This window comes from Electrona antarctica, assembly GCF_951216825.1.
Source record: "Electrona antarctica genome assembly, chromosome: 9".
NCBI lineage: Eukaryota > Metazoa > Chordata > Actinopteri > Myctophiformes > Myctophidae > Electrona > Electrona antarctica.
The window spans coordinates 21,399,590-21,423,381 of NC_136790.1; the positions used below are offsets into that span (position 1 = coordinate 21,399,590).

The following is a 23,792-nucleotide window of genomic DNA, read 5'->3' on the forward strand; positions in this document are numbered from 1 at the left end:
TAATTTGAGACAAAGTTTCTTCTTGCTCATCAATAAATGATATAGATCTTTTTTCACCAAAGTCTGCAAGTCTGCAATTTACACCTTTGGAAATTAAACAGTACAACTTGAAGGAAATATACCCTTTTTGTCTATGGACCTACCTGTATCACCAAAGAGCACCCATCTAAGAGCCACTACTAACTGATTCCTGCAGCGCTTCCATTTCTCTATTTTTAAAGAGTTTCTTCTTCTTTGAACACAAATACTTGCCCGCCCCAACCAGAATATTGAATTAAAATGACATGAACAGAAAAGGTTATACTTCAGCACCCAGATAAATGTTTATTAATTTACATATTTATACATAGATAGCATAGCTTAATATGCTAAAGATATTTTTTTCCTCTGTTTTTGTTAAGGAGCTGAACAAATTATAACTGTACAATAATTGTTATACACCTTGAACCATATTCCAATTATATTTCAATCTATTCAACTGAAAATGAAACCCCTTTAGTGCAAACTAAATCCTGTTCATTTATGATAGTCAGAAGACTCTATACAGCACTGTGAATCTGATCATGAAAAAGCATTTGTAACATCGTATGAAGTTCCAAGGAGTTGACAGGTGTTGACAGAGTTGTGATTATCCTTCATAACTGCTTTGTAATCTGTAATATATATTATGCTATTACCAAAATTACCACTATTCCCACATAAATAATATTATTGGATAATTAAAAGAAAACAATAAAAAACTAAACAAAGCTAAAAATCAGGTAGCTACTCAAGACAGATCAACTTTACAGACATCGTTGGAAGTTGTAGGAGGTAAATAAAATCTCATCTTTTACAGTGAATCTGCATAAAATGCAGATTGTATGTTTCGGGAGCGTGTCAGTTTTTAACCCATTAAAACCAGGAAAGCATCTGTGACATTTTATACTTTGGCTATTCAAAAATAGCAGATATAAAAGCTCATAGTGCCTTCGTGTCACGCTATGAGCTTGTAGATCTGCCATTTTTGAAAATTCGTGAAAATGTGTGGAAGTCTACAGTATATATACACATTTTTAAAGTTTAACCCAAATCTTTTCTTCTGGAGGTCCCTGGAACAAAATATTTGCCGATGGCGGTTCGCGGCCAAATACATTACCATCTTGACATAAAATAGTTTGCGAACCACTGATATACTGTAGCAACAACGTAGAATCAGCCTAAGGTTAAGCCAGTCTATTTCTGGGTCTTGAGCAGTTCATCAATCTGGAGTTTGTACATGTTCTTGACATCTTCCAGGTCCAGCCTCAGTTCCTCTGCCTCCTCAGCCTTCTCTCCATACATCTGAAGGATGGTATTGTGCCTCTGCTCCAGATCCTGAAACAAATAATACACAACCCACAACAAATTAATCACACACACCCACAATACATTTGCAGACAGTGAGCTGGTAGGTGGAATTTGGTGGGTGTACACACACACAAATTCTAAATGTAGATACCTGATGTTTATGAGTTCTGATGTACTACACTAGATGAGCATATGAATTCCAAAGCTAAGCTCGCACATTGACAGGTGAACAATGAGGCTCTTTGGTTGCAAAAATGTAGTCTTTTTACTTACACAAGTGCTGGAGAAAATAGCATGGCTATTTTAGAAAATGCTTGAAAGTACCATAAGTTCTGCGTTATCAGAAGTTACTCAGGCTTAGTACTACCGCCTGAGCAGGGCCCAAACTAGGTTCTGAAAACCTTATGTGAAACAGAGCCGTAGCATATAATCCAGAACCTGTATATTATGTTAGATGGCATGACACGGTGCACTTCAAATCAAATGTATTTATAGCGCCCAATTAAAAACAACTTTCTTTGTACCAAAGTGCTGCACAGAACATTTCTTCAGTACAACAGTTGTCACCGAAAAGAACAGCTACTAGTAGCCAACTGCTCTTACTTGGAGTAGAACCTTCAGTCCAGGGATGTCGTTAACCTTATCCTCCATCTCATCGTTCTCATTGGTGAGTCGGACCATCTCCTCAGCCATGACCGAGCGACTCCTCTCCAGACTGGAGATCTCCAGCTAGTAAACATGACATTAAGGGCATAGCAGTAGCACTTTAAGGTATATGCTCACAGCTCTACAGAACCTTGAATGCAAAGACGTTATAATGGTGTTGTAATAAGAATGAAGATGAGTTCAACAACTTTGTAGCATTTTTCGTGGTATTAAAATGAAACAAATACAAAAATTAATTAAAACTTACATTCATTAAAACCAGAATTACTAAGGAATGACATTTGGTAGCATGATATAGTAAGGGTGATTTATACTAGTTGTGTGCCGATATCACACACTGAAAATAGCCAATCTACAAGTTCATAACGCATCGCAGTGCATCCCATTGTGAGTTTATAGAACTCTTTTTGGTGCACAACCAAGTATAATTATCAGGGATAATTGACCACAAGGTCAAATCTTAACATTTGTAAAGCCAAACGGGCAACAAAATGAATAGCTAGACTAGGGTTTGTTTGTGAAGAGTTTAGTATCCGGTCTGTGGAGTGAACTGCTACCTGGAGCTGTGCTATCTCTCCTTCTCTCCCTTTGAGCTGAGACTGCAGGTTCTCTAGGATGCTGGAGCCTCCAGACAGCCTGGCAGCTTCGTACAGGTTGGTGCCACTCATGGACATGGACATAGAGGCCAGCGAGTGGTCCAGAGGGTCGTCCTAAACAGCACAAAATCGCACAAACAACGTCAACTTCAAAAGGATTATTATGCAAATGCTGGTCCGTTGTATTACCTCTGCTAGGTTCGACCGGGGTTATGTTTTCACACTGTTCCATTTGTTAGTTTAGCAAAATAACTGAAGAATGGAAGAAATGGCCAGATTTTAATGGAGCTTGGAGGAGCACGTCTTATCACGCAGAGTAATCTAGTAAGAGAGTGGTGACACGCTTTGATCTCGCCGCAAAGCGGGTGCCTATGGGCGATAGTTCCAAACATTGCTCCTATGGCTGGAACTATTCCATTGAGATAGAATGAGCACTTCCGCATTCCATTGTTACAATGAGAGTCAACGGGAGTGTCATTACTCTCTTACTAGATTACTCTGTTATCATGCTGCCCTGAGGGTTGAGTCTCACTAGCATATCATGACAATTGCATGGAATAAAGCAAAAGTAAAATCTTCTTCGTCTTTTTACTAAAGTGTTATTGTATTTTTAGAAAAGTCTCCTGTGGACACTGACAGGTGGTGAAAATTAGCACTTGTGCTAACACACTGTAAGCAATGCATCTACAAGTTGAAACAATTTGTGCAGTGGGCAATGTGATTATGATGTGATGTCCATATCAAATAATTAAACATAAAATCTCATTACTGAAAATGTAATGATGATGTTATCATTGGTATTATCATTTATTTTTCAAATGTTGCTGCCAAGCTGTTCTACATTACAGCCAACCAGTTGGAGAAAAAAATCACAGATTAAGGCCTGACACTTTTAGTTTTATTACATTTCTGAGACCATTGATGTTTATGGAAGATGCTTCTAAACATGTATTCCATTGCTAATGTGACCACTTCAAATACTCTTTCATCTTAAAATAACTAATAACCGAAAATAGCAGATCTTCAAACTCACAACATGTCGCACTACGGCAGGGTTCCCCAATTAATTTTCCTCGAGGGCCATATTTTGACTAGGGTACCAGGCTGGGGGCCGAGTCCGCACGCGTGAGGTCGAGGTCTTGCCCTGAAAATTCATTTTCAGGGCAGGACCCCATTTGAAAAGGATGCCCAGTTTCACATGCATAGGCTACTGACCCCCATTTAATGCCATTTATATCTGGGACCCCCCCCAAAAAAAAAAATCTTCCGCGGGCCGCAAGGGGGCGCTCCGCGGGCCGCAAATGGCCCGCGGGCCGCCTATTGGGGAACCCTGCACTACGGTGTGTCGTGAGCTTGTTGATTGGCTATTTTCAGTGTGCAACATGCTGAAGACATGCTAGGTTGTATCTATGGAATCCAAATGACTGAAATCAGTCGTAGTGACTGAGATAATCCATGCAATTGCTTAGTGTTGGCGGAGGTATGCACTCTGCTGAGCACAGTTCTGTTACGTTTTTAGATTTGATTAATTGGAAGCGGGTTCCAGTGTATTTGCTCCTATTATACTGTAATATGCACATTAACTGGCTTATTGCCAGCCTAATTAACAGTGGATTGTGCCTTCTGCCTGCACTATTCATATGTTTAATTTGTCATTTTAATGCCAATAGAAAATACCACCACCATCAGGACACTCAGTCCTGATGGTGGCGGTAGCGTCACCATTGTGCCGATTTTGACCTAATAGAGCTAATCTGGCGATGCCACTTCCGCACAATCACAACATCCGGGACTAGTTTGGACTGGTGCAGCACTATCAGATGTCCGGAATGCTAAGCGATCATTGTTTATTTTAATAACTAAGTCAAATTAAGCTCTAATCAAGCCCAAAATATCGCATTTTACGCAGCGATGCATGCACGATCACACGCGTGCGTGATCGACCGTGCACGCGCGGATTTCGTCCGGTTTTAGGTAGATTACATCGGCCGTTAGCCAAACAAGCTAATAGTTGCTACATTTTGTTATATTAAACTCCCAATTACAGGGGATAATACGTCATGGCCATAAGGGGGTTAAGTGACTGAAAGCCGGCTGTTCACCTGAGATAGCACAGAGGTGTGCAGACCGCCGTTGTCCGGCCCACTGATGGAGCTGGAGCGTGACAGTGAGGGGGTGGTGGAGGAGGTGGGGGGCTCGCCCATGGAGAGCACCATGGCCTTCCTCTCCTGATGGACAAGCACAGCACAGCCACACACACGGCAACATTAACTACAGTACTAAACGACAGCTATTTCATCTTAGTCTAGTGTCTACAAGTGTTCGTGTGGCGCAGTGGACTTCACCATCCAATCAGCTTGGGAAAAGGAATGGGGAGTCCAAGGAGGTCCCAAACAAATACGACCATGACCTGACGAAGATGTGACCGATAGATCGAAACGTTGTCAACTTTTTTACTTGCACCATGTAAATAAATTAAGGGCTTAAACTGTCCGAGTTGCTCCAGTGTCTTCCTTCCTCCGTCCCAAACACACACCTTGGTGTCAGACCACTGTTTCCTAATGAGACATACACAGATGTCATACACCTCACTGTCATACACCCCACTGTCTTACACCGATGACAGAGGAAACAAGGAATGCAAGGTCGGGAGCAATTAAGGGTTCAGTGTCTTGCTCAAGGACACTTTGACACTAACTTTAGGGGAGCCCGGGATCCCCATGAGCCACTGCCGCCCAATTGAAGTGAATTGTGTGCAGAACAGGAGGCACCTTCTTGGCTTAACGACTTTGCATTCGCTAGTTCAAATGAGATATTTAATAGTCGAAATAAAAACATTTTGTTACAAGTATAGAAGAGTTAAAAAAGGGTATCTTTGGAGGTTACGTGGAACATGCAATCAGTGTGCCACGTAACCTCATCCGGACCATTTCTGGTTCGAGTGAAGGTTGGCGACCGGACCTACCTGCGACCAGTGGCTCGAGTAATTAGCCTTGCTGCCTTCAATTGACTGACTTAAATGTTTGAGCTCGGTTCACTGGCTCAAGTTGATGGAGATCAGGATTAGGCTACATCAGATAACAGACACAGGGCGAGGAAAATGGGTCTAGTATGACATCCCTATATTTGGCCCGGGCTGACCTAGTGCTGACATGATATTGATGTGGTAGAAGCCACATTGATTGGCTTCGTCATCGTGACAAAGCATAGTCGGATATTATATAACAGGGGTCGCAAGCCTAACAAATTGCAGTGACACGGACGCAGTGCCACAGCAAATCTCTTCCACCAGTCCAGTCTTTAATACTGTCCTGTTCGTGAGCGAATCTTTGGAAGCTGAAAATGTCCACACAGCAGCAGCAGGAAAAGGGCTATGACCCCAGGGACACCACTTTAAAATTTGTCAATAGACCAGATGCTTTGGATCCACTACCCCCAGAGGATGGCGACATTTGTCTCAGAGCAGAGATGTCCTGCGGTCATGCTGTTACACCAGAGTCTCTCACAGGATGGTGTCGCAGCTTACTGGACCAGGGCCAGTACAAATTCAAGTGCCCTGCATTAAAGGATGGCACTCTGCAGAAGTGTGACGAGGTGTGGTCCTATCAAGAGGTGCGTAAACTTGCAGTGCTGACTGCCAAGGAGATGGAGCACTTTGAAGAAGTCCTAGCTCGCTTGGCAGCCACAGAATACTGTGAATTTAAAACATGTCCAGGATGCGACTCCTATGTGGAGAGAGAGGACCTCACCAACCTAAATGTACAGTGCACCGTCTGCGCAGCAAAATAATTCTACCAGTTCTGCTGGCAGTGTCTGAAGCCGTGGAAAGGGCGCGCTCCACGCTCCGACCGCTGCGGCAACACAGGCTGCATAAATCACGACCTGGAAATCCTAAAGAACTGCAAGACCACCTGGCTTCCTCAGGTGGAGGGAGTCGATGCCTGTCCCTCCATCCGGGCCTGCCCCACCTGCGGCCAGAGAGTGGAGCACGACAAGACGGGGTGTAAGAACATCATCTGTCCTCGCTGTCAGATTGAGTTCTGCTTTGTGTGTCTGAAACTCACCCCTGAGTGCATGAAAACAAGCTCATATTTCATACCTTGCAGTGCCGGCATAGCTCGTAGACAAACATCTATACCTGTATGGTGTAAAAACTAGGAAATGTAATTTGTCTGTCCTGAAGAAGGTCTAAGCGACCGAAACGTCGACCAAATAAGAGCAACATTTTGGCAAGTATCTGACAGTGTGCGGGACCTTTTTTGATACCCTTTTTTAATATAAGCTCTATTCCCCTTTGTATAGGTGCTATGTGCCTGTAGATGCAGACAGACAGACATGGATAATAAGATGTGGTCTATGTAGAAAACATGTAGCTCAAAACAACACCAGTGCAGTAAGTAGCTAGAGGATGTACATTAATACATCATGTATTACCCTTTCCTTGAGGGCTTCTTGTGCCAAGTAGCATTTCTTCTTCTCTTGCTCCACCTTCATCTTCTCCATCTCCAGCTGATTGGTCAGCAACAGCTGGTGGGCGGAGCAAACAGAGGCAGACATAAAGCAGTTGTTCTGCACAGGGATGTTAAATAAGTAGGGTGTCAGAGAGCAGAGGGGAAAGGAACACACGCTACCTTCTCTTTCTTTGCATCTTCAATTGCTCGACTGTGTTCCCCGCGCAGGTTTTCCAACTCAACGTGTTCCCTAAAAGGACAATTACAGCAATGATTAAAAAACAATAATAAAAAAATGACAGGAGCTGAGAGACTGTGTGGGGGGAAATTAAACAACTTAATAACCTTCAGGAAACGTGTTTCAGATAAATAAAAAAATCACATTTTCAGAATCATTAAACAATGATTAAATGTTAATGGAAACAAGACCGCTGGTGCTATCCCTTTTGAAATAAGTGTACTCTGTTGCTGTTTTTACATGTGTTTAATAAACTATTCAATCAATCAAAGAGTAAGATTAGCCGGATATTATAACATGCAGCGACTATTGAAAACAAAAGGGGAAAATAAATTGAGAAAATAATCTACGAGCTAGCCAGGAGTCGAACCTAGAATCTTCTGATCCGTAGTCAGACGCGTTATCCATTGCGCCACTAGCCCGCCTGCTGCAGTGCTGTGCTCCGACAAAGAAAAAGGATGAGGCACACGGCCTAGTGGTGCCATGCACCACTGCTGTCGTTAGGGGGGAGTGATGTTCCCCCTTTCTTTCTCTCTTTCATTCTCTGTCATTCCTTTCTCTAGTCTCCTTATACATATATATTTCGCTATTGTTATTTTTGTTTAAAAACAGCGATGTAATTTATTATATTATATCTATAAATAAATGTATTTATTAAAAGCCTGCTGTGCTGTGTCAATGAGTTGTAACTCAGCATTTCACCACTAACACTAAATACAATATTAATCTGCTGCTTGTCCATCTTTATGTGTTGCAGTTCCAATGATATTGCAATGTCCACAATTGCAATAAAATGAACAAACGTGAGTCAGTACAATGCAGAATTATATCCATCCTCCTTTATACCACATGGTAACAGTAAGCCCTTTCATTTGCTTTCTAGTTTCTAACCAGATAACATGATAGTAATAACATAGTAATAGTAATGTAGTGGATAGCAATGTAGTGGATGTTTGATAAACAGAAACACGAGCTGAGAAAATAATCTACGAGCTAGCCAGGAGTCGAACCTAGAATCTTCTGATCCGTAGTCAGACGCGTTATCCATTGCGCCACTAGCCCGCCTGCTGCAGTGGGCCTCTCACACAGCACACAAAGCTAAGCCAACTGCCACGCTGTATTACAGCTTCCCATGTGGGGGGAGGGGTCGTTCCTGTGAGGCCTTTCAGCACCACCCCACCCCCTCTTCCTCTACAAGACAGAGGTTTGCCTGGTTCAGACTAGAGGCTTTTAGACCACTCTTACTGTACAGCACTAACATTGCCAGGAATGCCAGGGAATGTCAGGGAATTGTAAACAAATATACATTTACACAATCACCTCTAGCAATTCAATTCTGAAGAAGAAAAGGCAACCCTTTTTTTACCTTATTTCTAAGGAGTATACACATCCCACATTTTAGGTACAATGGTACAACAATGGTGTAATACAATCAATCATTTTTGTTTTAAATGAGAAACATCGGTGTCGTTAATAGTTACAGAGGTGAGAAGTTATTACCCTGCTATACATATCAATGGAAGCCCCATCGCCTGCTGCTGTCACACGAGACACACATTCCACAATGGGTTATGTTTAGCTGCAACAAGACTGAACAGCATCTCCCTGGTGGTCTAGTGGTTAGGATTCGGCGCTCTCACCGCCGCGGCCCGGGTTCGATTCCCGGTCAGGGAACGATTCTTTTATAAAAGCTCTTACATCTGTAACCCATTAACAACTTAAGGACGATTCTACAAATGTCTTTAAATCCCTTGAATTCAGACACAGATGAGCAAAAGAACAAGATAAACTCGAGACACGGAGCTTGAAACTGGGATGTCTGGTTATGTCACATGCTATGTCCATATATGGACATATGGAAAAGGGACACAGACATAATGTGGGTGGGGCATTAATTTCCAACTTGCATCATTCCAAGCAGGCAAGTGCCCAACGGGCAGCGCTGTAGAGGCTCTAACGCAGAATATCTGGGTGGGGCATGCATTTCCAACGTGCAACGTTCCAAGTAGGCCAAAATGTATAATATTCGAATGCTAAAAATTTGCCATTCGAAAGTAGCTTTTATCATTTATTAATTCTATTTTATATTTTGATTTTATATTTTATTTTACCCGCTTGTTTAATGTATTGAATAACGAATCTACCGCTGTTGAATCAGCCCGGCCGCTTCTTGCCTTCCAGCCATAGTGCCGTCGCTACCGCTCCTCACTCCATCAAGTGGAATAGCTGGGCGTGAGATCAGACAGAAATGTACTGTAATTCTGCAAACTGTTAATAAATACTTCAATCAAAATGAAATGTTATTATTTTTTTGCCTTGTGCCAACCATTACATGTCGCGTTGAAATAATAGCTTTGACGTTTGGATGGGGGGCCCTCTAGTGGACAGAACGTGCATACAAAACTTAAAATATATGTGTATAGAGGGGTTTTTCAGTAGGCTATAATGGGATAAAATTTAGTATGTAAATTTTCGAATATTAAAAATAAAGCAATGAAATTCGAATGGGATTATAGAGGTAAACTGACAGCCCTAGTGCCCAACGGGTACCACTGTAGAGGCCCCACAGGCACCGCTCTAGTATGTATACATTTGTTTATTTAACACGTTTCTATCCCACGTTTCATTCTCTTTCTTCTCACTCTACCCTCTCTCTTCTCACAGAATACTACAAAATGATAAGAGCGTGCAGGGTAAATTATTTCTCCCACTTCTTTACACCTGTAAAAACCTGTGATGTGACAATTAAGCCGATTCCGACTGCACATTGTTACCTGCTGCCCTCGTCCTCCAGTTTCTCCCTCTTCTGCTTCTCGGCGTCCAGCTGTACCAGGACGCGGCCCTTCTCCTGACGCAGCAGGGAGTTCTGGGAGTCCAGAGAGGCCAGCTGGGCATTGACGGCGAGCAGCTCGTCGGTGGCGGATCGTTCCTTCTCCACGGCCACAGCCAGCTGGGCCTGGGCTTCCGCTGACGAGGGGTGATGCACACAGGGAACCATGTTTTACACTCAAACATTTCCATGTCAAGGACCCCAAAATTAATGTCAGCAATCCAACCGTGCAAGATTTTGTGTCGTTAAAAGTATTTCAAAAATATCCCACAATAAAAAGAAAGTAAGATTGTTTTTCTAGAAGCTCACAAGGCATCAAATTGCTTTTTTCAAATAGCTAATTTAGCCAAAGAATCAATGGCAGTGGTTCCCAAACTGTGGTGTGTGCACCCCTTGTGGTGCGCAAGCGCCTTCTAGGGGCTGCGCAACATGAAAAGGCTAATGGTGTGCTACAGTTTTATTTTAAATATATTAAAATATTATGTGGATAAATAGGAAATATATGTCTCTTTAGAGCTTATTCAATTTATATTTGCGTCAGCTAGGTCGGGCACTAACAGGGGGTGCATGGCCAAAAAGGTTTGGGAACCGCTGGATTAGGGTAACATATTTATACATGCAGACCTGAAAAAGGTGTGGGGTCTGTGGTCCTTGAGGGTGTTGCATTAAAATCAGTTAAACCACCATTAACCCAAATATATTCCAAAATAGCCCAAATGTGATGTGTAGACGACTAACCCTAACCCAATTTTTATAAAATCATCTTTTATGGGTTGATCTGTTGTCCCCACAAAATATTTTCAGATGGGGAACTGTGGCCAAATACATAGCAACTTGGGGTCCTTACATGCTTGAGATACACACTCGCTCCACTGAGACTCTTGCTCTCACCTAGCCTATCAGAGATGCAATTCTCCAGCTTCTCCCAGGATGCCGTCTGGCCTCCCAGCGAGGCCTGCAGGTTCTCAATCTGCCGGAGAAGAGGTCGCGTTGCAGAGGTAACGCTTTGACTCAACTCCTGGTTCCTGGTTTCCGCCTCCTGCAGTCGCTGTTGAGGGCACGACAAACCATTTAGGTTTTGGTTATAAATGTCTCTAAAAAAAGAAATCCGAGCACCAATCCCAGAATGGAGGCTGTATTGTGAACTTGTTGGAGTCAAGTTAACAGCAACATGTGTTTTTCAGAAAACTGTTGGGATTTACATTTGGCATTTGTAGAATCCGATTCCTGCCTCAGGTCCTAAATGGATGGTGTCATGGCATTTTATATGTGCTTAGCAGAGTAGCAGAATGTTTGCTGTAGGTTTGGGTGGTACCAGATAGTGTGTAGTGGCTCTCTGCCTTACCTGTTGCAGCTCACCGATCTCGTCTCTCAGGTAATCCTCCTTCCTGCCCTGCTGGCCCTCCGCCCGCTGCAGGGCCAGCCTCAGGTCAGCCACCTAGTCGGGGGAGTTGGAGAGACCATAATAGTTATAGTTTATGGCGGTTAAAAAAATAAAAAATAAATAACTATCACAATAATCATAACGCAGAGATTTTAATTTATCGTAAAAGTGTCCTTCATGCACTGACTGGACCCGTGGCTCTGTGCTTGGACCGCATTTTTCTGTCTACACCAAATCTCTCCACCAAAAAGAGCAGATCTATGTTTCGACACTATTTTTGCCGAATGTTCCCCCCCACAGTATGGACGCTGGGGTGCAAGCGATTTGATTTTGACATAATATAACTTTAATCCAGGATGTACACATAAATGGTAAATTTACCGGTATATAGCGCTTTTATCCAAAGCGCTTTAGTAGTAGTAGTAAGTAATGTACGGAACACTGGATTGCAGAGAATGAGCCACTGACTGTTACCTGGTTAGCCAGAGCCTCCTGCTGCAGACGGGCCTCCTCCTGGGCTTTCTCCAGGGCCACGCTCAGCAGCTCCTTGGCCTGGGTCTCCCTGCTGAGAGATTTCTCCTGGGCTTCACTGGCCCTGCTGACGTTGGCCTTGTGGAGCTCTGCCAGCTCCCTGGGGGACAGAGAATGTGTAGAACATCGTGACTTCGTGAATTTTTAAAGTGAACATTTTTAACTCAAAAAGATTTGCTTCTGGGGGTCCCTGGAACAAAATATTTTGAGGGGGGGGGGGGGGGGGGGGGGTTCTTGACATGAAAAGGTTTTGAGCACCACTACACAGCAACATAGGTTTACAGTTTTTTCTAAAACTGGCATTTGTAGAATGGGCCTCAGGTCTTAATGGATTAGGAAGTGTTAAAACCATACACAGCTATTGAAAACCAATGTCACCTGACTACCATAGCGGCTATACTGTACTTCTTTGTTTACCCAGGGACCACGTTAGAGTTGTTGACAGGGGTCTTTCATTGTTCTGGAAACTCGACACTAATTGCAGCTCCTCGCGTGCACGTGTTTCTTTATGTTAGGATGCATTGTGCGCATAATGCAATGTGATACACTGAACAGGTGCCACTTTCGGAGCACATTATAATCAGATCTTCAATCTGACAGAGTTCATTGGGATTGATGATAAGCCTCCCTGCATGTACAGTAAGAGTAGCCGGTGTCGCCTGCAGGCCATCTGAACTCATCCTGGTACTTTGTTCTCTTAAGGACTTTATTGTCCAAACTCTTCCATAAGGCCTCACAGTTTAACTATCTCACAGTTTTAACTATTCAGAGGTCTACTATTAAGTACAGCTCTAAAATGTGCCATTTACAACTTCACGAAAAATGGAACGCTCATCTTTGTTCCATGAAGATGGAAAGTTGTGTTTGTGACTGCTGGGTAAACATAAAGCAATTTCAAGATGTCGGTTTGAGTTCAGTTAACTTCTAATGAGCATTCATCAAATAATGATAAAATCTCTTTGCTATTTGCTTATGAAAACATTTGTTATTTATACTCCATCGCATGGCGGTGTCACTTGCCGATAAGAACAGATATTCAAACAAGCAACACGTGGCAATTGAAGATCTGAATAGGTTACTGCTAGCTTGGAGATCTGTTCTCGTCAGCAAGTGACGCCGTGGTGTAATGGAGTGTTAATGAGCTCTAGTACTTGTAAGAGCTGTCCAGAGCAGACTGGAGGCTCCTGTTGTTCTCCTGCAGATCCTCAGCGTCACTCTGCAGCCTGCTGAGCTCCTTCTCCTGACGCTCCACCACACCGTTCAGCTTCTTGATGTTCTCCCTGTGTTGCTTTTCCACCTCCTCCTTCCCGTCCAGCACCTATACACAAACACAAACGTGCGCACGCACACACGCACATGCAGAAACACTTTAGTGCATATGTTATCTGTACATACTAAGCCTACTTAATGCAAGTTTTATACCTATGTTGTGCTCACTGGCTGATTGTGTGATCAACTGTTTGTGTGATGAGTAACTAGGATGAGGAACCAAGTACATTTTGATAAGAAATCTGCAAATGAATTGAAAGAAAACCACAACTCGCACAACCAACATTTTCTAAAATGCAAAAACAAATAAAAATAAAAATCACACCTGTGACCTGTGTGAAGTGAGCGGTGGAACTATACTAAAATTGTTATACTGTACTGAACTCCTGTAAAGACAGATACTTGTGCTGAAAAAGACTGGTGTTACACAAAAAACTCAGCTTCCCATCATGCACCTGTGCACAGTGTGAAGCTCAACAGCGCCAATTTCTCACCTGTTGGTACACTAAACAGAGACATAGGGACACACAAAGATACATGATGGAGACGGTGTGCCCACCGCTCAAAAATAGCAAATAGCAGCACGACGCGTTGTGACCTTGTAGATCGTCTATTTGTCATACGACACAGTACAGTACATAGGGGCTGAAGTGGGTCAAACATCACCGACCTGCTGCAGATGTTTGAGCTCCTCCTCCTGTTCCTTGAGCTTCTTGCTCTGTTTGATGATCCTGCCGTCGCAGTCCTTCTCCTTCACACGCAGCTTCTTGATGATGTTGGAGTGCTGCAGCTGCTGCTTAGACAGCTTCTCACCTGCAACACGTACATGGATCTCAGACACTGAAGAATGAAGGCCCCGTTGTACTTGAAGCGCCCGCATAGGCACGAGAGCCAGTGGGCGGCGGGCGCGACATGATTGTTGCGATTATGCAAAATGTTGTCTCCGCCGGCGCCGACGTGCACATGTTCAAAAGAAGAGAATCTAATAACCTAAAGTTCGTCCAGACAACTGAAGGACTTGTGCCATGGCAAGACAGCGTTGTAACAATATTACTTTTTTGCAGTTGGGCAGAAACCTCTCCATATTCTAACGTTTTGTGTTTTCTTGTAGATCGATGCCATACGATGTCATCATACTACACTACTACAGGGTCACACAAAAGCATCAAAAATAGCTCATCCGCAAGCTTGTCGATCTGCTACGTTTGTTATTTTTGAATTTGAATCCTGAAAAGTAAGACGGAGACGATTTCATGTTATCCTTGTAATAATAGCCAAATATGATTTTCAAAGCCTTCTCTGTATGTTAAGTGTGTTTATTCAATAGTGAGATCATATTTTGCTTGTCAGTCAGACTATTGTGGATAGACCAGGAACAAGGACTGGCCCACGTCTCTATTTCTAGGTTAAATGTCAGCTTACAATCACGTGCAGTGTCTGTGTTTAAGGCCTGGATCTAGGGTTCTAGTAAGGAATGTGACGACTTGTGTTGTGTGTTGAAAAAAAGTACCAAAAAAAAGGTGTGCTCAGAGAAGATGAGTTTGAGTACAGGCAGGCGTTTCCATTAATAATGTAAGTAGTCTCCAACTGATAAGTATTCAATAATAAACATTTATGCTTTAAAATCCAATCAGGGTCTTCAAAAGATATTTGTGTCTTCTTTGTATGAGCCATGCTAACCATTTTGGGCGGGAACCCCTTTTGGTGTTGGCGTTATGTTATGAAAAATAGCAGATCTACAAGCTCATAGCGCGCCACCGAGTGGCACGCTACGAGCTTGTAGGTCTGCTATTTTTGAAAAAACCACTGAAGAACCACTGACATAGAAACATAGCTTTTTCAGAAAACTGACATTTTTAGAATCTGATCTCAGGTCAAAATGGGTTAACATAACAATGGACAAGAAATACAGGACAGCATTATCAGAAGAAACTGCCATAGTTTCACTATATCTTACATCAATTATTTCTATGCATTCCTGTAATAGTCTGAGGAATGGGATCTCAGATTATGAGTTCCTTCAGCAAAGCAAGATGTCCTTTTTATTCCGGTTATGCTTGTGTTCCGTTTAACAAAACGGTGAATGAACATCACTTAAATTTCAAATATTTGCAAAGTCCTTATATCAAGGACCCCCAAAATCATATACATTTGGCTGCGGACCCTATCTCAAAATCTTTCTGTGCCAGGGACCTCCAGAAGCAAAGATTTGCAAGGAATTTCAAAAATAGCAGATGTAAACCTCATTTTGAGGAGAAGTAAAATATGGTTCAAGTGGTTAAAATTATTGTGATGATAGTACAGCAGGTAGTGACGGATCTCATCTCAATCTCTACTCAAACAAACGGCATGTACTTTATGGCCACCCATAAAGTACACACGGTGATAACATCTGGGATGCGTGTGCAAGCCCCCGCGGCCCGGACGTGACCTGGCGATGTCATATGCTGGGGCTCAGTGGAGGTGGCAAGTACAATTTGGACTTAAAAAGTTGACAGCTACTGCAGACACTAACACAGATTTCAACTCTGAAAATGTCTATTTCTCTGTATAAAATAATGAGTACGTAATATTGTCTGTTGGGTGGAGACCGCATTATGTAAAAAAGTGTTACTTTTCAGGATTACATTTTTTTAAGCTAAAAATAACAGACCAGCAAGCTGATGGGCAGAAACCTCTTATCTCCATATTTGAATCGCTAATCTGTTTGATACTTTTCTGTGATGTAGTATGATCAAGTAGGGCAACACAAAAAGGGAAAATATTGAGATTCCCCATAGCTACACTATACAATGAAACACTGAATGGACCAGTATCAAATTGTATTCATTTTTGTATAATGCATACATATTTAATATTCTCGATTTCCAATAAATTAAGAAAGCTCAAGGTTCTCCAAATCCATCAAAAGTTGCCAGCAGCTGGCTGCATTACGCAGACAAGCATGCACTGTTCAACCGAGGTATGTTGTTTTTTTGTTAGTTTTTTCATGACATCAGGGTGCTCATTAAATGCTACTTCTGTGATTCACTGCCTTGTTCACTGACTCAGCAAAAGATGATGTGACAAAATACAAGTTAAGAATTTGACAGTTTGCAGAACAGACAGCTGTAATGATAAAATGCAAAACTGCACAAGTTGACATTGCAGGGCATTTGCAAACATTGACATCTCAACTCACAACTCAAACATTTGAGGCTACCACAGCACCAAACCAAACATCATGCGGCTCATTGATTTGCCTCATTTCCAGAGTGATTAACAACAAGGCCCATAACTCTGTACGTGCTGCTGATATCATTATCTATACTGTCACTGAATGCTGGTCGGAGGATGTTAAAACAATCTTGTGCGCAGCCTTACCCCTTATCCCTAAACTCGTATAGCCGTCTACAATTACAACATGTCGTTGTAGATCGACTATTCGTACCATTTTAAAAGGTTTTCCAAAAAGATAGGGCCCAAGGTGTCAGTACTTCCCACTACCTCTAGGTGTGTCCCAAGTCCCAAATCAAAGTTTGACACGGCAAGAACACAACACTGTGACATGATGAGAGTATGTTGGCGTAAACAAGGAATTGCAAGCATAGTAGAGGTAGTAGTAAGCCTTGCCGAGCCATGAGGCCTTTAGGGCAGGAGCCTATCTCCCTTTTATGTAGCGTGAGGCAGCTTGACATACAAATACACCCCCTGGACATGCCACTAGTATCTCGCAGGGACTTACCCCCAATCCAACCCTTGATGCCGAGTGCCAAGCAGGGAGGCACTGGGTCCCATTTGTCAGAGTCTTTGGTATGACCCGGCCGGGGATCGAACCCCAACCTCCCAGTCTCAGGGCGGACACTTAACCACAAGGACACCTAGCTGGTCAATTATTGCAAGCATACTTGCAGTAGAATGAGCCTCACCTTCCTCCAGCAGGCCTCGGATCTGCTCCTCTTTCTCTCCGATGATCTCCATCATCTCGTTGGAGTTCAGTCTGGTGGACAGCTCGTCTCGCATGCCCTTAATTTCCTGTGCAGGAGAAAGAGCAAGACGGCGTGGTCACAGACACCCTGCTTGTTTTATGTCTCAATCTCAAGATTTTGTTACTCAGACCACGTAAAAAAAAAGAGCAGACCTTTAGAGCAAAAGGCAGTTGGTGAATTACCTCAAGTCATTAAAACCAGGAAAGCATCCATGTAACTAACCACTTTAACCATTATTTTATACTTTGGCTATTCAAATATAGCAGATATATACATGCTCATATCTTTATATTTTATGTCTCGAATTCGACTTTCTCACAATCAGCAAGCTATATATGCTTAGATTATTTTGATTTATATTAAAACAAATTTGCACCACAAAATGGAAGCGGGGAGGAGACGTCACATCCTCTTCATCTTATTTTCAGAGCTGCCGTTCTCGACCAGACTGTATAGCGGAAGAATTTGAAAATTGGGGGAGGAATTGAGCCTGGCTCGCAAGACCATACCTTCTTAGCAATGACCCTCTCCTCGCAAGACCATACCTTCTTAGCAATGACCCTCTCCTCGCAAGACCATACCTTCTTAGCAATGTCCCTCTCCTCGCAAGACCATACCTTCTTAGCAATGTCCCTCTCCTTGCAAGACCATACCTTCTTAGCAATGTCCCTCTCCTCGCAAGACCATACCTTCTTAGCAATGTCCCTCTCCTCGCAAGACCATACCTTCTTAGCAATGTCCCTCTCCTCGCAAGACCATACCTTCTTAGCAATGTCCCTCTCCTCGCAAGACCATACCTTCTTAGCAATGTCCCTCTCCTCGCAAGACCATACCTTCTTAGCAATGTCCCTCTCCTCGCAAGACCATACCTTCTTAGCAATGTCCCTCTCCTCGCAAGACCATACCTTTCTGAGCAATGTCCCTCTCCTCGCAAGACCATACCTTCTTAGCAATGTCCCTCTCCTCGCAAGACCATACCTTCTTAGCAATGTCCCTCTCCTCGCAAGACCATACCTTCTTAGCAATGTCCCTCTCCTCGCAAGACCATACCTTCTTAGCAATGTCCCTCTCCTCGCAAGACCATACCTTCTTAGCAATGTCCCTCTCCTTGCAGGACCATACCTTCTTAGCAATGTCCCTCTCCTTGCAGGACCATACCTTCTTAGCAATGTCCCTCTCCTTGCAGGACCATACCTTCTTAGCAATGTCCCTCTCCTTGCAGGACCATACCTTCTTAGCAATGTCCCTCTCCTTGCAGGACCATACCTTCTTAGCAATGTCCCTCTCCTTGCAGGCCAGCTGAGCCTTCCTCTCTGCTTCGGCGATGCGCTGGGTGAACTCCTCTTTCAGGGACTGGACGGTGGAGCTCTCCTCCTTCAGGCTGAGCACTTCACTGGAGAGATCACACACACACACACACACACTCATTAGTCCAACCACTCAAACTGATGGCTTCAGGCCGGACACCGTTTCCAAAACAGTGGCTGGTCAGGACTAGCGATGTTATCGGTAGCATATCGATATTGGTTATCGGCCAAGGGTATTTGGCTCGCAGACGAATTTTGATGGGTCGTGACTCGCCAGTAAATACTAAATTATTTATTGTTTCCAACTTTGTTTTTAATTATTGTTATTTCAAAAGATTTTCAAATAAATGCGATAAAATTATAAAAAGTTAAAATCCATTAATTAGAGGGGGGAAAATATAATAGCAGATCTACAAGCTCACAACACGTCGCATCCCGACATGTTGTGAACTTATAGATGAGCTATTTTCATTAGTTTGGGTCCCAGGGACACATCTGCTAAAAAGCTAAAAGGTTTGGGAACCACTGCTCACGCATTTCTGACTCATGTATGCATCTGTATGTTGCTGTTGTACAATGTTGTTCAATAAAGGTCAATCAATCAATCGATCAATCAAAAACCTGTACAAATACTTTCAGTCAGCAATTACTTTTAGTGATAAGAGATTAATTTCGTCACACTTTAAATATTTATTCTGAAAATAATTCTTAGAATACAATCTCGTTTATCAATACTCAAATAATGGAAAAATGTAGATAAGAAAATTATTGGAAAAAAAAATCGTACGTACAGTATATCATTTGGATCAGATAAGACAAAATCCTGTTTTATGTCTTGAGCCCGGAGACTAAACCAAATATTTGGATACGGCGGTAGACTCAAACACAAATGATGGCTAACTAATAGAATGTTACCCTACCTGTTTACCCTACCATTCAGAAGCAGGTGTGTGTGTGTGTGTGTGTGTGTGTGTGTGTGTGTGTGTGTGTGTGTGTGTGTGTGTGTGTGTGTGTGTGTGTGTGTGTGTGTGTATGTTTCTAACTCACTCTTTGAGGTTGTCACAATCTTCTTCCAGTTTGGCTTTATCTTTGCTGACTGTAAGCAGCTGTGACTCCCTCTTTTCAAGACGACTCGACAGCTCATCAATCACCTACACAAGAGTCCAATATTTCTGTCAATATATTTATTTTCACTGAAATGCTACAATTCAAGTGTTTTGATTGATACCATCTAGCCTGGTAAACCATCCAGGCCGCGTGAATTCACATCATCATGCATCTTCTGCAGACTAGCCTCAATCGCTGGGTGAGCAACCAGGGGAAGAGTAGAGCTATAAATAAGAGTCTGCGCTCATGGCCCTGTGTTTGACAGACATTAATTGGCTCTTCCACGTTTTGGTTTCTGTAAAACGCCCACCCAGTGATTGGAGCCAGACCGGTCAGCAGAAGACACATGATAATCCAGGCTAGATACTACCAGCAGCTACATGGGGATACAATACAATACACCCCTCGTTACCTTTTGCAGCTCCAGAATCTGGCATGTGGACACACTTTTCATCTCTTCTGTGATTGGCTGTGTGAGGTCCCCGTCATCATCAGGGGCAGCACCGGGCAGTGTGACGTTGACCTCTGCTTCTTGCTCCATCAGCTCTTCCAGCTGCTCACTGTTAACGGGAGTGGCGCTGCGCCCACTCTCCTCCATCTCATCCACCGATTGGTCCCTCATCGTTTCGTTGAGTGCCTCGTCCTCTTCCTCCTCCTTCTCCCTCACTGCTGCCTCCTCCTCCATCTCCTCCTCCTCATTCTGAACCTCAGCTGATGACGCCTCCTCCGTGGGGGTGGAGCTGGTGGTGACGGACGCAAGCGTCCGACTCCCGGGGATGTCGTCGTCCGAGTTGACCTCGCTGACACTCCGGCTGTCCAGCGACTGCACGCTGAATGAGTCAATGCGCTCGAAAGCATCTGAGGAGGAGCCACAGCTCTCCGTGAGCTTGGGGTAGTCCTCCTGGCGGGGGAAATCGCCACAGGTGGAGGCAGAGAGAAGCTGAAAGGAGCCCTGCATCAGGTGAAGGCTGCCCTTGCTGTCCCCCGACTCCTGCCTGGAGCTGGCCGAGCTCTCGCTCAGAACGCTTTCGTGGTCCAGCACCTCGATGTCGCTGGTGGTGGAGGTGCCCGAGGAGAAGGCGCTGACCGGAGGGGAGGGGGTGTCACTCTGCCGGTCCTCCGTCTTCGACTCTTTAGGCTCCAGGAGGACCTCCTTAGGGAGCGACGGTGCAGAGGGGTCGGACGGGGCGGAGCTCTCGGGTTCAGAGGTGACAGCAGGAGGTGCAGAGATTGACTCTGTAACATCCAGCGGAATCTGTTGTTCCGTGGAAGTCGGCGGCGCCTGCTCCATTTGCGAGTCCACAAAAACGGCGTCCTCAGTAATGTCCGCTTCTACCCTGCTCGTATTGGTGGTTTCGCCGTCGAACTCACAAAGACCATCATCATCACTCAGAGATGAATCCAGAGACACAGGCTGGAGGAGAATGGTGTCTGGATGTGGCGATGAGGTTGGTGTGCTTGGTGTGGACTTAGTCTCATCCACCTGGTTCTCTGCAGCCTCCCACAGGTCCTCTCCACTGGGATCCACGGGTCCCAGCGTTTGAGGTTCTGCGTCGTCGTTGACCACAGTCTCCCTGCTCCTCTTTCTCTTCCTTCTCTTCTTCTTCTTCTCCTCCTCCTCCTCTTGCAGCCGTCTGCCGGACTTAACGGGAGCCAGACACACAACCTGGGTGTCGTTTTGCTTGACACCCTCGCCACCAGGAGGTAAGAAGGCACTGAAGAAGATCTCCGTCTCATCATCCACGACAGTGCGGGTGACAGGAGTGGTGATGGCCTCGGACGAAGGAGGAGGAACGTCAGGAGTCTCCTCTGACGGAGAGTCCCACTCTGTCGTCCCCCATCCTCCGCTTAACGGCAGCTTCACCGGCAAATCTGATTGAGGGGTGAACGAAATTATAAGATCATGTAAAACAATGGATGATGAGACGGAGATCTTCTTCAGTGCTGGATGATTAAGTAACAAACGATAAGTAGCACTTGCCGTAGCCTTGACGACCTTGCAGGCTTATGCAAAGGCTAAAATGTAACTTAGATACCATGTTATGTAGACAGATGGCAGGTCATTGTAGACCTGAGATCTTCATGTATAGTGTGTATAGCTGCAATGTACAGATTGTTTTGTTTTTCTTCTTGATATATCGTTTAGACTGAGGACAGGTTCTTTGTTTACCTATGATCGTAGATTTCTATGCATTTTATTATAAAGTCGCTCTGGATTAAGAGTATCTGTTAAATGCCTAAATTATAATTGTGAATTGTAAACCTGATACTCCCTTCTAGCCCGGTGTTAGCTCCTTTCGGAACCCTACGTTAAAGTTTCTGACATTTTGATGACTTTACGTAGGGTTCCTTATCATCGACTTCAAGCGACATGGGATGCAATCTGATTTACCCTTACTTACCCCTGTGCTGCGGTGTGGGTGTCACGCTGACATATTCCAAAAGAAGCATATGAACGCTATAGGAGACAACGAACCCTCTGACCCCCCCCGCGAACGGCTCAGAAGCCGTTAAGTATTTTTAATGTTTGTACGACCGTTTTGGCAGCTCTCTTCCTTCCTTCCTTGACTTCCTTATTGACATCCTATTGTACTGCCTCCATCACTGTGGCTGGCTACCTGCGACAGAGCGCCGGAACTGGCTATCTGCGCGTTCCTGCCTCTGTCGCAGGTAGCCAGCCACAGTGATGGAGGCGGTACAATAGGATGTCAATAAGGAAGTCAAGGAAGGAAGAAGAGAGATGCCAAAACGGTCGTACAAACATTAAAAATACTTAACGGCTTCTGAGCCGTTCGCGGGGGGGGGGGTCAGAGGGTTCGTCTCCTATAGCTTTCATATGCTTCTTTTGGAATATGTCAGCGTGACACCCACACCGCAGCACAGGGGTAAATCAGGGTAAGTCAGATTGCATCCCATGTCGCTTGAAGCCGATGATACCGGACCCTACGGGGTAGGGGTCCAAAGGAGCTCAACCCGGGGGGTCCGGAGACGGGCTAGCCCGGTGTTAGCCGTTACACAATAACACTAACACCTAGCCAACATTTCAAAATGCTTGGTACTAAGAAAGCCACTTTGACTTACCATCGTAGGGCATGACAACAGTGTCATTCCATTGGTCCGCTTCCTGGATGTCCAGTACTCTGTCGATGGACTTCTGAGCCGTTGTCAAAGCTTGTTTGGCGAAAGTGGACAGGTGGGACGCATTGAACCAGCTCATATTTGGACAGTTAGTTCTCTAGCTAAACAACACGTCCAACGTTTGTCAATGAGAGTAAATTAACAAACCCATTCTACCATCGTACATTCAGTTTCCAGTTTGTGTGCACTGCAAGCTGCTGTCACAGCTAACTAGTAGTTAGCACAGCTTCAGACAACACTGAAAGACAAGAGTCAACACCACAGTAGTAGTAGCTAAATATCTGTTTGGCAGGGTCAGAATCTCCAACTAACTGCAAGTCACTCAGGTAGAACGACAGCTTGGCATTCCCAGTCCCCTGTCTAAGGTCGCCGCTTCGATCAAAGCGTGGCTATTTCCATAATTCGGAGTTTCTGTCGGCTTTTTCGCTTGGCCATCGTCGTTTGTTTTGGTCGCTCGGTCTCAACTTGTCTTGTTGTAGCACAGCGGCCGTGTTAGCTACATGCTACTTCCGTTCCACGTAGCACCGTGACGTCATGATGTAGCGTTTAAAGCTCCGGTCCTAGTGTCATCAGACACCAGTGAACAAAAATCACTCAAAATTATATATATATATGAATATGTATATATATACATATACATATACATATACATATACATATACATATACATATATAAAATAGATTGTAGGCTTACAAGTGCTGCAAGCTTGTACATTGCCATGCCAAATTTTATTATTGGTATCCAACCCAACCAAGGACCCCTGGGGGTTCCCAGGCCCCACTTTGAGAACCTATAGTACACCAGTAAGACGCCTGAGGGCGAGAAGCAACCTCGCCCTTCACGCCCTAAAGGGCGAGGTCGCGTGCACGCATCCGCCTGGCTGACAGCAGACTGCTGGGCGAGCACTGGTACTTTGGCATGGGGGGTTAGATCAGCATATCCACCTGGGTGACAGCAGACTGCTGGGCGAGCGCTGG

At 44.2% G+C, this 23,792-nt stretch overlaps 1 protein-coding gene and 1 pseudogene across 2 annotated transcripts; one reads left to right on the plus strand and one right to left on the minus strand.

Annotated features, from left to right (window-relative positions):
• Positions 1-304: 304 nt before the first annotated feature.
• tmf1 (TATA element modulatory factor 1) lies at positions 305-23,315 on the minus strand. The gene is made up of 17 exons (XM_079511242.1): positions 22,758-23,315; positions 20,089-21,548; positions 19,617-19,720; positions 18,529-18,655; positions 17,203-17,308; positions 13,965-14,107; positions 13,177-13,343; positions 11,969-12,125; positions 11,456-11,548; positions 11,002-11,158; positions 10,055-10,247; positions 7,223-7,292; positions 7,026-7,118; positions 4,694-4,819; positions 2,553-2,705; positions 1,933-2,058; positions 305-1,356 (listed from the first exon to the last, which is right to left on the minus strand). Exons 1-17 carry the CDS (start codon positions 22,891-22,893, stop codon positions 1,216-1,218), a joined length of 3,552 nt encoding a protein of 1,183 aa, XP_079367368.1. The 5' UTR covers positions 22,894-23,315; the 3' UTR covers positions 305-1,215.
• On the plus strand, positions 5,934-6,749 carry LOC306930328 (annotated as a pseudogene). Its single transcript has one exon. The product of its transcript is annotated as an uncharacterized misc_RNA (transcript).
• Positions 23,316-23,792: the final 477 nt, after the last annotated feature.

Coding starts and splice junctions, on each gene's coding strand:
- tmf1 (XM_079511242.1), bottom strand. CDS start 22,893: ATGAGCTGGTTCAATGCGTCCCACCTGTCCACTTTCGCCAAACAAGCT. Junction 19,721..20,088: donor AGATTCTGGAGCTGCAAAAG/GTAACGAGGGGT, acceptor ACTCTTGTGTAG/GTGATTGATGAGCTGTCGAG. Junction 13,344..13,964: donor AGCTCAAACATCTGCAGCAG/GTCGGTGATGTT, acceptor GTTTGTGTATAG/GTGCTGGACGGGAAGGAGGA.